Below are 12,279 nucleotides of genomic sequence, written 5' to 3'. Positions count from 1 at the left end.
TGAAGTGACATGGGTATGGGGTGATGCCCTCTGCCCCCTTGCTCTTTGCCACTGAGGCAGTCAGGAGAGCTGGCCCTGGGATCATAAGAGTGGGAGACCTAGTTCTGCCCCCTCATTGGGTAGAACTGGGTAACACTTGGGAGAGAGGACCCTGTACCTCACCTGGGCAATGCCATAGAGCTGGCTCTGTGGGCAAAGGCAGGAGTGAGCTAGCCCTGAGCTTGTGAGAGCTGAGAGTGGGAGAGAGTTGGTTCAGCCTCTCACAGTGTGCAGGGCTTGGGAGAGTAGGGCCCTGAACCTTGATTGGGCAACACAGTGGAGATGGCTCTGGATGTGTGAGTATGGTTGAGCCAGCCCTGAAGGCATGAGAGCAGGAGAGTTAACCATGCCTCCTGCCGATGGAGGCATTGGGTGGCCTAGCCAGAGCAAGGCTGGAGAGCTCACCCTGGTGGCGTGGATAAGGGAGAGCCAGTGAGCTGACCAGCAACCACCCAGGCCCAGATTCAGGGCTCTGAGCTGGCCCACCTCCAAATCCATATCATCGGTGAATGGGTTAGGGCATGTGAAAGGGCTAGTCATGGTTTTCCAAAGCTGCAGGATCTACATGACATGGGGCAATAACATGGGATTACTGGGAGGAGTCCTGATGAGGATCCACTATTGATAATGTCACAGAAGCCATAAATCTTGAACCAGACCAGTGACTCACTGCACTGAACATTTGCAAGTGAAGATGTCTGGACAGAGGGATAGACTGTGGGACACACTGTGATGCACTACAGCTTCCGTGATGAGATGTCTTCTATGCTTTGTGCGTGTGTGTTTGTGTGTGCTTTATTTTATGGGGGAGGCTAAAAGAGCCAAGGGTGTGTGATGTGAAACTCACAAAGAATCAATAAAAAGGTAAAAAGAAATTAAAGAAGTGCTGCTATGGTACTTGAAGACACAGTGTTAATAAGGCCAATTACAAAGGATCACATGATTCCAGCTGTATAAAATATCCCAAGTAGACAAGACCACCGAGAGAAAATAAGATAGTGGTGATCAGGCTGAGCTATGAGAGAGAGGTTATGGAACCATGGGGAGTGATCGCTCATGGCTGTGTGGCTTCAGGCTGCCATGAGGAGAATATTCTAAAATCGATGCTGGGTGATGGACACCTTGGACTATACGAAAGCTGATGAACCGTGTACCTGAAGTGGACGAGTGGTGTGGTCTGTGCATTACACTCCAGCAAGGCTAGATCAGCTTAGCCTTCATTAATAATTGGTGTATTTTCCTTTGGTGGTGGTTATATTGATATTTTTTCAAGTTTTCTTAAACAATTACTGTTGTGGCTCAGAAAAAGAAAAGTGCTGAGTAATTCAGAGAAAAGTATTTCACAAAGGTGCCTTTTTCGTTCTGAATGATTTGAAATGTGAAAATAAAACGACCCTAAGCCAGCATGTGGGGAGATGCCTGAGGGCAAGATTCCTCAGTGCTCTCTCTGCTGCTGTAGCTCTGTAGGATGACTTGAGTCAATGGAATTGCCTATAACACGGTGGGCTCTCCGAAGGACAGATTCACTGGGAGTTTTCTGGATAACAGTCCCATTGTTTCCTCCACCTCCTATGGTGCTGGCCAGCAGCATGAGTGTTCTCCTTAGCATCCCCACTTGGGGAACAAGGGAGGAACTCAGAAGTTCAAGTGTTCTAATAGATTGTGAACTAAGAGGGTCTCCTTCTCCAAGTTAGCTGCCTGGCCCTGAGAGCTGCATGTTCACATTGGGGCAAAACACTAAGCAATACGAGGAAGCAAATGAGTCAGTAATGAAATGTTAGTGCAGAGCAAGAGAAAAGAGTTAGGCTAAGCTACAAGAGGGAGAAGAAGGGACAGAGCCTGCCTTTCCAGTCACCCTGGCGTCCAGAACTTAAATAATAAAGTACTGCCAGAACTGCAGGTGTTTGAGTTAGCAGTTCAATAAAGCAAGCCACTTTGCTTCTCTCTCTGCATGCAGAGGTGGCCTACCACTGCATCTCACCAGATGGATGTGTTATGGGCACCAGATGTAGGTGGGTGGAAGAGAAAACATTTGTTGGTCCCCACCTGGGATGCAACAGGCAGGGGATACAATCACTGGTTCACCAAAGCAATTTGGTCCCAGGCCAAAGTCTGATTCCAGAATACATTCACGGCCCACAAGGAGAAAAGGACTCATTCAAGGACTTTTTGTCAGACTGTCCTGGGATGTACTACGTGGCCCGTGCCTCAGCCTCCCCATTGCTAGGGTTACAGGCATGTGAAGCACACTGAAGAGGACACTGAATCATGTGTGAATTAGTGCGTTGCTAGAGGGGTTGTATGGTGAGGATAAGCATCATTGGGGTGCTGTTTTGGCATTTCTTAGGGAGGCAGAACACACAGATAGTGCCAGCTATGTGCATGACGACACTTCTCAGGTGTGGCCAGCAGACAGGAGAATGGGAGGATAGAAGGCTGGTGGACTGCCTGGCTCTGCTGAGAATTTTCCTTCTCCTCCTTCCCTTCTGGAGGGGGGATCCTTGTGCTTAAACCACAGGACAGTTGAGAGAGTTCTGGCTCACATTTTTTCTTAAGCCTAGACTCTGGATCCATCTTGCAAGAAGATGTAGGAAATCTTGTACAAGGAGGTAAGCTTTTCTCCAGGCAAAACTTCTTAATGAGACACTGATATTAATCTTACAGCTATTTAACCCTCCGGTTAAAATCCCTGTCTGCTGGTGCTGTGTCATTAGTGAGCATAAGTACTGGAGATTATCTCTTCTTTTTTTATAGTTTGGCAATATTTAAAAAACAAAACACGTTTATCAAGTTTGGTAAGTCTGATTTAGAGTAGTGATCCTTCCTTCTGGGTGGGCCTTGAAGACAGCATTAATAGGCCCTTAAAGCAGAACGGGTCAAGTTACCGATACTATTAACAACCAAAGGTTGCTATGGCAACGAGTAGTTTGATTGCACTGTGCAACAATTGATGGTACCCCAGGCTAGTGTAAAAGGAGCCCACTAATTCAGCAGAAACTCTCCTGGAGCAATTTAATTAACCACCAGATTCTCTAAAAAGCTCCGAGATCTCCTTCTGGTGAGCTTCTGGTGAGCGGCTCTCAATTAATGAAAGATGTGCTGTGGGTCTAAGCCTGCACAACACTTAAAGGAGTTAAAGAAGTAATTTTAGGGCAAGGATTTCTATGAATTTAAAAGTTCTTTTTAAAGCCAAAAGTAATTGTAAACTGGGAACTTTTCCTTCTTTTGTGGAGTGTAGTAGATTCTAAAAAACTTTTGACACTTTAGTTGTCTCTGAAACTTTTTACCAAGTAGATATTATATGTCCAGTGCATCCCATGCCTCCTACCCTCTCTCTTCTCACCCTTCCTCCTATCCTATCAGTCTGCCTTGCTCCTAGCTTTATTGTTACATACGTACATGCATACATACATACATGCATGCATATACATTTATATAAAATCTAGGAACCACAAATGAAAGAAAATATGCAAATCTTTATCTTTCTGAGACTGGCTTCTTTCACTTAATGTGATTGCCTCCAGTGTCCATTTTTCTACAGTAGTTGTTTTAAAAGGGAGAGAGACAGACAGAGAGAGAGAGAGAGAGAGAGAGAGAGAGAGAGAGAGAGAGAGAGAGAGAGAGAGAGAAGATCACGGGAGACTAAGGCAGAAGGTAGGGGTGAAAATGTACTGAGATCATGGGTCAGTCTTTTTAGGGGGTAGGGCTGAGGGAGAAAGCTGAATGAGCCCGTTGATATTGCAGATGATTACAGGCCACATCCTGTTTTCCAGGGTGCTCTTCAGAATAAATCCCTGCATGTATGGGGCGCTTTAGAGATACAGTGGCCTGGAGTGGATTTAAGGGCATGGTGCATCCAGCAGGATGGAGTTGCACGGTCCTCTTCCTGTCTTGTGCAGATGTGCTTCTGGGACCTTTGGCTCCATTACTCTCCTCTTTCTGTGGCATGCTGTAGCTGTTGTCTCTGCTTGAAGTCTTATTAATGTAGGTTTGAGTTTCCAAAGGGAATCCTCAGCACCACCCACGTGGCAAACACCACAGCAGGCGATTTACAGCTCTATGCATCATCGGTGAAGTGGACTGGAAAACCTTGCTTTAACTTTTTTGCTTTGGATGTTTGGCACTGAAACGACACACTCTCCAGTCAAAACCGGCCTACTTTCTCTTGTATGGTTAGTCTTCATGCAAATGTTACTCTTCTGCCACCTGGAGACGAGATTTGGGAAACACATTTAAAAGCTGGCATCGGTGCTCCATGTATAAGCTATCAGGCTCCGTTGAGAGGAGTTGACACGACTGTACAAAATTGAGGTTTTTATGTTTTTATCATGGAACCTGATGTTGCTTATGCATTCATGAGCATTATGCATCAATACCAGTTGTCCACTGTCACTGAGCATAAAATAAATTCAGTTATTCTTTTAAAAAAGTCATTTGCTTTTACTTATGTCTATGTTTGTGTGTGTGTGTGTGTTGGGGGGTGAGCATAGCATACATCCGTGTATGTGTAGGTGCCAGTGGGGGCCAGAAAAGGATGTATAAAGTTACTGGGAACTGAACTCAGGTCCTCTGGAAGACCGGCAAGTGCTCTTAACCTCTGGGTGGCCCCATTCTTGCCTCTCCAGTTCCTTGCGTTCTGTCGCCCTTATTGTCTGGTTTGCCATGGAGAACTGCATACGTAAGGGCTTGTACGTTGTTCTGTGAAATGTTTACTGCTCTCTGGCAGTACTGAAATTAACAGGAGAGGCAAATGGGGTAGAGAATGTCCAGTTTATGAACTTTCTGGGAAAATTCCTGGCCTTTCTCTAGGACCAGATCAAAAAGGCTGAGGAAGCTGAGGTTCCAGAAAGGATCCCGAGGCCCAACAGGGTTGTGTACTTCTATAAATTCAGGTGAAAGGTTTTCGGCTAATCACCCCACCAGCACTTATTCTTTCCAAGGCTAAGCCTGCACCATGGTTATCTTGACTGTCTTTGAACTTGTTTCTGGGAAACTGAGCATTTGGGAACAGAACCAGTCAGACAGGGGAAAGAGAAAACGCCCCCTCACCTGGGTTTCCTCTTCATCACGGAACATCCTGAACATTGTTTCCAGGAAAAGCTTTGCTGGGAGGGGGGCACCTGGGGCATCTGGGGCATCTGGGGCCAGTCACTGCTTAACCAGCCTAGCCAGCTGAGGTCGGAGCTGAGAGCTGCGTGTGCGTGTGCGTGTGTGTGGTGTGCTCCACTTTCAGCGAGGCAGAAGGGACAACTGGGTGTCTTTTAGAATGAATTAGTCATTTTTTTCTTCCACTGACATCTGTGGAATCCAGGGGAAGAGGAAAGTAGGATTCCCTCAGGTGGGTACCAGTCACATCCCTAGCATCTGTTAAGAGGCTTGGGGTGGGGGTGGGGTGAGCATCCTTCCTTTGCAGTCAAGGACACTGATTTATTTAAGGTACACCCTCCTTGACCCCCTGCCACTCCAGGATTTCCGGTGAGAGCTCCCATCGTTGTTTACAAAGTAGCATGCACAAATAACCCCACTGTGTGTGCGGTCAGGTGACCACATATTTCTCTGGAAGTTAAAAAGCCTGATCTGAACCTAGCTAATCCTGTGCAAAGGGTCCTGGACAACTTGTATATACCTGTCATGTATTTTCTTGGTCTTTTCTTTCTCTCTTTCTTTCTTTCTTTCTTTCTTTCTTTCTTTCTTTCTTTCTTTCTTTCTTTCTCCCTTTCTTTCTTTCTTTCTTTCTTTCTTTCTTTCTTTCTCCCTTTCTTTCTTTCTTCCTTTGTCTCTTTCTTTCTTCCTTCTTTTCTTTCTTTCTTTCTAACTAAAGAATTATTTCTTTTGCAGAGGTTAGGAATTTGGAGTCTGGCAGATCACCATCGGAGGAGGAGGAAGAGGATGGAAAGGTAAGGAAATGTGATTGTCTGACCTCCCTGTCATCTCTGTGTATCTCTCCAAAATTAAAGTAGGTGTGACAATTGAGCTCGTGTTCATAAAAATCCCCAAGTAGGCAGGGGGTGTGTCCCCAAATCCAATTTCTTTTATTAGGATGTCAATGGGCTACATGTTATGACCAAGCCTAGCTTGGTCTTCCTGAGTTGTCACTGTCGTAAGCACAAGATGATCGGCAGCATCCTCCAGAACATACTAGGCTGGAAGCATCTCATGCCCAGATGTTTGCTGACGCTGCTTTCCCCTTGGGCAGCTTTCAGGTGTGTGTGAGCTGGACACACCACCTTTCCTTATTTTTAGCTCTCAGTGCTAATTATAAACACAGATGAGTTTCCTGTTTACCGTTGCGGTGTGAGCGATGTGCTTTTATTGATGTTTTCCAAGAGCGTCATTCTAGCTCACAAGAAACAAACATTAATGAAGCAAAGATGGGATTTAATGAAATTCCTCACCTCTGTCTGTTTCAGTGCGTCAAAAGCCAGGTGGATGGGCTGAATGAACATGAAGACCAGGACCGCCTAGCTCCGGGTATGTTCCAAAATGCCACATTGCCTACAGCCAGGGGCGGGTGCTGTGGATCGGGCACATGGTAAACAAAAAGAAAGCATGTTAGTATGAAATACTCTTTCCTGAGAGCCTTGCTTGCTTCTCTCAGCCTTCCTAGGTCTATTTTCTTTAATGTATCAGTCGTAACAGTACAACTTTCCTTTACAATCTAAAATGCACAGAAAGAACCCAAACCATTCCCTGAGGAATGCCACACTCAGGCATGGCAGTTGCCATGGTTACTGCATGATCTCAATGTGATGGGTACAGGAGGCTTCATTTCTGGAAGTGCCTGAGCATGGGGAGTGGACTTTGGGTACCATTCTCCCTGTTACACAGTGCTGCCCAATGTGTCCTACAGAGATGAACCAATGTGGTCTATTCCCCACTCCTGGGGCCTCAGGAGAAGATCAGGTGCTGCTATGGTGTGTAGGTCCCTTAAGAGGGAGAGAGGGTAGAGGTGATTCTTTCCATGGACCTGGAAATTCTCATTTATTCTCAGATGTTCTATTCCCTTCTCCCTGGCTCTTCCCCTGCTTTCCTATACATATCCCTGGAATTATTTAGAGGCTAGTGGAGTAGAATGAAGTAAGAGGACCTGGGCCCAGCAGATGCCTAGCGACTGGGATGCGTGTGAGCCTTCTTCAGGTGCAGTGCAGCTGAGGCAGTTTGCACACCTGTCTTAGTTAGGGTGTGCATTGTTGTGAACAGACACCATTACCATGGCAACTCTAATGAAGGACAACATTTAATCAGGGCTGGCTTACAGGTTCAGAGGTTCATTCCATTATCATCCTTGTGGGAAGCTTGGCAGCATCCAGGCAGAAATGGTGCTGGAGGAGCTGAGAGTTCTACATCTCGTTCCAAAGGCAGAAAGAAGACTATCTTGTAAGCAACTAGGAGGAGGACCTCAAAGCTCACTCCTACAGTGACACTTTCTCCAACAAGGCCACACCCACTTCCCACAGTGCCACTCCCTATGGGCCACGCATATTCAAACCACCTCAACACTTGAAGGGCACATGAGAGCAGAGCTGTCTTGGAGGTGGTCCCTTGGGGCCAATGCAAGTCCTCAGGCCAAGGAGAGTTGAGAGTGTATTATGCAGCAGAGGTGGCAGACATGTGGAGGCATCACAAGCAACTTGTGAGGGGGTTCCTGGAGGCTCTGGCATTGTTTGGCATCCACAGTAGACACGTGTCAGAGCTGTTACAACTGTCGGGAAATCCTGTAGCCTAGAGCAGGCCAGGAGGAAGCACCCGCAGTGTCGGTTGAGTGTGCAGCTCTGAGCTTGGCCCTTTGCCAGTGGTGGTTTGCTGGATGTCCTGGCCTGGGGTGCCGCTGAACTTGGAACACAAACGTAGTTGTGTTCTGAGCAGTGCGCACACATCTGTTACTGTTGCTATATAAGGTGAGAATAATAATTTACCCCCAGAGCCCACAACAGGGGAAGAGGAAGGAGGGAAAAAAAAGCAAACATCAAGGACTGGATGAGTCTTGGGGGACTCAGAGCCAGGAGTGTGGCTCTTATTCACGCATACAGGATGTCTCATCCGAGGATTGCGTCACACTCTTGGGCATGTCAGCTTTGAAGAGCATTTACTCAGACACGCTGCTGAGGGAGGAGGGCTTGGCTGTTAAAAGTATTAAATAGTGGGATTATTTTTAATTTGGGACTCTAAAGCCTCTCCCCAGTCTCCTACCGGTGTACTTGTTAGGTGAGAAGATTTTTCCTTTGTAAACTGCAGCAACCCTGACTAAGCTTGGTCAGTAACGTCATTGCGTCTAAAGAGTAACATTAGGAAGGCAGAGAGAGAGAGAGGGAGAGCGCACTATGGACATGCCTTTCTGACTCTAGCATTTGCTCTATTGTTTATTTAAACTTTTGAATTAAGAGGGAAAAGGGAAGTTCCCTGACTTTATGAAATAACATGAGAGTAGACTGTAAAGGAACCACTGAGACAGAAGAAAGAGCAGCCAGCAGTGAGTAACAGGCAGATGTAAGCCAGAGGCAGGAGTGGGAAGCTGCTCCCCCTAGAGGCCAATTCAGAACTCTTTTGTGTGTCCTGGTCCAGACTCTTAGGAACTGCTAATAAAATATCCAGGGTAGAAGTGTTAGGACTTTGCTGTATTGTATTATTTTAAATCGTGTGGTACAAATGTAGTGTCGTCTTGCAAACTAGATCGGTGTTGTTCTGGTGGGACTTTCCGTGTGATGGTTGTGTCTGGAAGTGCTCTATCCAGAACAGAGAGAGGTGACCGCCCCTCATGTCTGTCAAGCACCGGATGTGTGACCTGTGTGCCTGAGAGAGTGTAAGCTTAGTTCTCTTAATTTGATTCTATTAGATGGTCAGGTAAGGGTAAGTTCCTTTGTGTTGTTCCTCACGACTCCTCTCAGAGCATCAGAATCATCTCAGCTATTAGTGTATACACTAGAAATGACTGTAGTTGTAGGGGTTAATGGGCATGAAAGAGCTGGTGAGTTTAACCAGGCCCGTGTACCAGACCTGTCAGAGTGTATGTCTGCCATAGATGCTGTGGAGATGACATTGATGTTGAGACCAGGGATAATGAATGACCGTGTTCTCTGTGGACACGTTAGCAAACATGTCCACTCTTATCACCTATCACAGCCGAGTTATAAAAAGATATCATGAAAAAAACTTTTCTATGTTTTAAGCATGCTTTATGATTTCATGTTGGGCTGCATTCAGAATTATCCTGTCTGGAGAAACTTCAGGACTAGGCTTTTACTCAAAGGGAGAATCTTCTGTCGAAGGGCTGGGATCTGATTCTGTAGCCCATACAAGAAGATAGTGGGATTCCTTCCCAGTAGCTGGAGGATGGAGGCAGGGCAAAGCCCTTGAGGGCAACGGAAGAAGAGCAGATAGGTGCTACGGTGTGGTCAGTGCTGAAGATGAAATGGGAAAAGGATACACTGGACCCAGTCTACAAGACTAAATGAGATAAATAAATGGCATCAAACTTTTCAGCAGAGCTGGGGTCAAGCAGCTCCATCACAGGGAGGATGGAGGGAGCACCTGCTGGAGAAGTGTGTGGCCTGTGGGACCTAGGGTGGGGGAGGGGAAGCTGCATGGAATCCTAGCCATGCAGCTTCCCCATGACCACTCAAGGAATTTGCCAAACAGCAGACAGCTTGATCACTTGCTGTTTGGCAAACTCCTGTTGAAAAAAATTCACTCTGAAAAAGAGGAAAACTATATGACTTTGGTTGGAAATGAGGAATTCCAGCTGGAAGTTAAGTTCCTGTCTGAGGACTGTGAGGCTACAGTTCCAGTGTCTTAGTTGAATCACAAAAGCTTCTGGAAAGTGATGGCCCTGCTCTGTCCACCAGGAATGTCCTAGAGTGCGAGCAAGGCTGTAGGAGCCACAGATCTGATGTCCTGACTCTCACACTGAAAGTAAACTTCCTGTAGTAACTAATCGCCATTGCTCATGCTCTTGGTTAGATTAAAGGTTGTATGGCGGCGTTCGGCTAGAGTTGTGTGTCATGTAGCTATCGGCATGGAAAGAAATATGAGGGACTGGTGAAACAAGATAGTGAGACAAGAGCATGGGGGCGTGTCTTAACTCTTCCTGTGGGGGAGGGGTGCTGGGAGCTAGAGAGCATCCTGGGGTGAGTGAGGGTGGGGTGGCGAATGGAACTGGTCGGCGTTCTTCTTGAGAAGTTTCAAGACTGAGAGGCTCTGGCAAGAAGCCGTACCTTATCTGCTGCTGCAGATTTGGCTGGCAGACAGTGGGCTTGGCACCGTGCAGAGATTTCAAGTAGAATCTTGATAAGTAAGACTTTGGGGAGGAACTAGGGAGAAGGCTCAGTGGTTAAGGGTACCTGCGGCTCTTGCCTAGGACCAGAGTTTGATTCCCAGCACCTGAAGCAACATAGTTCCAGGGGTTCCAATTCCCTCTTCTGGCCTCTGGGTTCTGCATGCATTCGCTGCATAGTTCACCTATGAACATATGGACAAAACAATGTCATTTTACCCTTCATTATTTACTTTGCGTTAAGTAACTGCTGTCTAAGAAAGTCACTGAAAAGGTTGCTGTACATATTTTCCCCAAAGATTATGAATGCCTTTGCAAGAAGAAAAAGAACATGGGTACACACTGTAGATGTTCTGACAGACGTGGCCAGTTCATGCAGGGGTTCAAATTGCAATTATTTTAAAGGCATGGGTCATGGATTTCATTTTTAGTAATGTTTTCCTTACCTATTTTTATGGATATGTGTATTCTGCCTACATGTATGTCTGTGAACCATTCATCAAATGCATGCAGTACTCACATGTGTGCCTGGTACCCTCAGAGAGCATCAGATCCCCTGGGACTGGAGTAACAGATGGTTGGTAGCTGACATGTGGGTGCTAAGAATTGAACCCACATCATCTGGAAGAAGAGTCAGTACCTTTAACTACTCAGCTATCTTTTTTTTTTTTTTTTTTTTTTTTCCGAGACAGGGTTTCTCTGTGTAGCCCTGGCTGTCCTGGAACTCACTCTGTAGACCAGGCTGACCTCAAACTCAGAAATCCTCTGCCTCTGCCTCCCAAGTGCTGGGATTAAAGGCATGCACCACCACTGCCAGGCCCACTAAGCTATCTCCTTAACACCTATTTTTAATTTTTTAAACAGTATTTTTATTATTTGAACATTCTATATCTTTATACAATACATATTGATCACTGTTACCTTTGGGTCATTTGTTATTGTTGTTGTTGTTGTTGCAGATAGGGGCTCATGTAGTCCAGGCTGGCCTAAACTCACCAAGTAGGTGAGGATAACCTGAACTCCAGACGTTTCTGCCTCCACTTCCCATGCACTGAAATTAAAGTCTGCACTATGACATCTGGCTATAATTTTGAGTCATTTGATTCCAATTGTTTATCACATCTCATATGAGAAAAGGAAAACTTTTGGTGGGTGTTAGGACAGGGAGGGTGGACACTAGGGGGACAGATGAACTGAAGCTGGCTGTGGATAGAAATCTGACTTTGAAACCAAACAAAATAACAAAAGGGAAAGCAGAAGATGCAGAAATAGATGCAAATGGGGGTCGGGGAGAGATCTGAGGCTGGGATTTCTCAGTCAGCAAGACACAGACCTTCCAAGTCCTCATGCAAAGTTTAATGGGGATATCAGCAGAGGGAACTGGGAAATGAGGACCCAGCAGAACAGCTCCCCTAAAGCAGGAAGCTACGGTGCAGCACGCGATAGCTAGGACTGCTGTGGTAAGATCTTTTCCGGGTAAAGATCTTTGTCTTGGCTCCTAGAGGTGAGGCAGAGAGTGTGCTCAATAGTGCTGTTTCCTCAGTTCTCTAATGAGTAGGACTAATTAAATGACTTTTCATATCTGCTGATAGCAGTGGCCACAGAGCTATAAATGCTCATAAAACATGCCATGTTAATCACCTGTGAATGAGACAATGAAAACAGTCTAGGAGCCAGGGCCCTGTTATAAATGGAAGCTGACTCTTCCCCCACCCCTTTCCCACCTCTCCCCCACCCCTTTGCCACCCTTCCCCTCTGCTGCCATTTTGCTATGCACAAACTCTGTCAAGGCCTTGGGAATGTTGTATGAAACATGAAGGAAAAGGAAAAGAGAGGAAAGGGAGGATTTTCCAGGCTCTTGGACTTCTAGAAAGTCAGCTTTTAAGCCAAATTTTTGATAGATCTCACTATAGGGTGGGCTATAAAATAGATATTTCTGTGGTCTCTCTCTCTCTCTCTCTCTCTCTCTC

At 46.1% G+C, this 12,279-nt stretch overlaps 1 protein-coding gene and 1 long non-coding RNA gene across 4 annotated transcripts in view; one reads left to right on the top strand and one right to left on the bottom strand.

Annotated features, from left to right (window-relative positions):
- Arhgef28 (Rho guanine nucleotide exchange factor 28) overlaps positions 1-12,279 on the top strand; it is a 302,649-nt gene that overhangs the window by 165,570 nt on the left and 124,800 nt on the right. For all 3 annotated transcript variants that reach the window (XM_031359805.1, XM_031359806.1, XM_031359808.1), the window contains exons 8-9: positions 5,878-5,936; positions 6,450-6,510. In XM_031359805.1, coding sequence (XP_031215665.1) covers positions 5,878-5,936; positions 6,450-6,510 — 120 coding nt within the window. The remainder of the gene's footprint in view (positions 1-5,877; positions 5,937-6,449; positions 6,511-12,279) is intronic.
- LOC116083102 overlaps positions 3,717-12,279 on the bottom strand; it is a 15,931-nt gene continuing 7,368 nt past the window's right edge. Inside the window, exons 2-4 of the long non-coding RNA XR_004115580.1 lie at positions 10,377-10,494; positions 6,435-6,553; positions 3,717-4,245 (exon numbers count right to left, since the gene is read on the bottom strand). This is a non-coding gene — a long non-coding RNA (uncharacterized LOC116083102). The remainder of the gene's footprint in view (positions 4,246-6,434; positions 6,554-10,376; positions 10,495-12,279) is intronic.

This window comes from Mastomys coucha, unplaced genomic scaffold, assembly GCF_008632895.1.
Source record: "Mastomys coucha isolate ucsf_1 unplaced genomic scaffold, UCSF_Mcou_1 pScaffold8, whole genome shotgun sequence".
Taxonomy (NCBI): Eukaryota; Metazoa; Chordata; class Mammalia; order Rodentia; family Muridae; genus Mastomys; species Mastomys coucha.
This window is presented reverse-complemented; position numbering and strand designations above follow the sequence as displayed.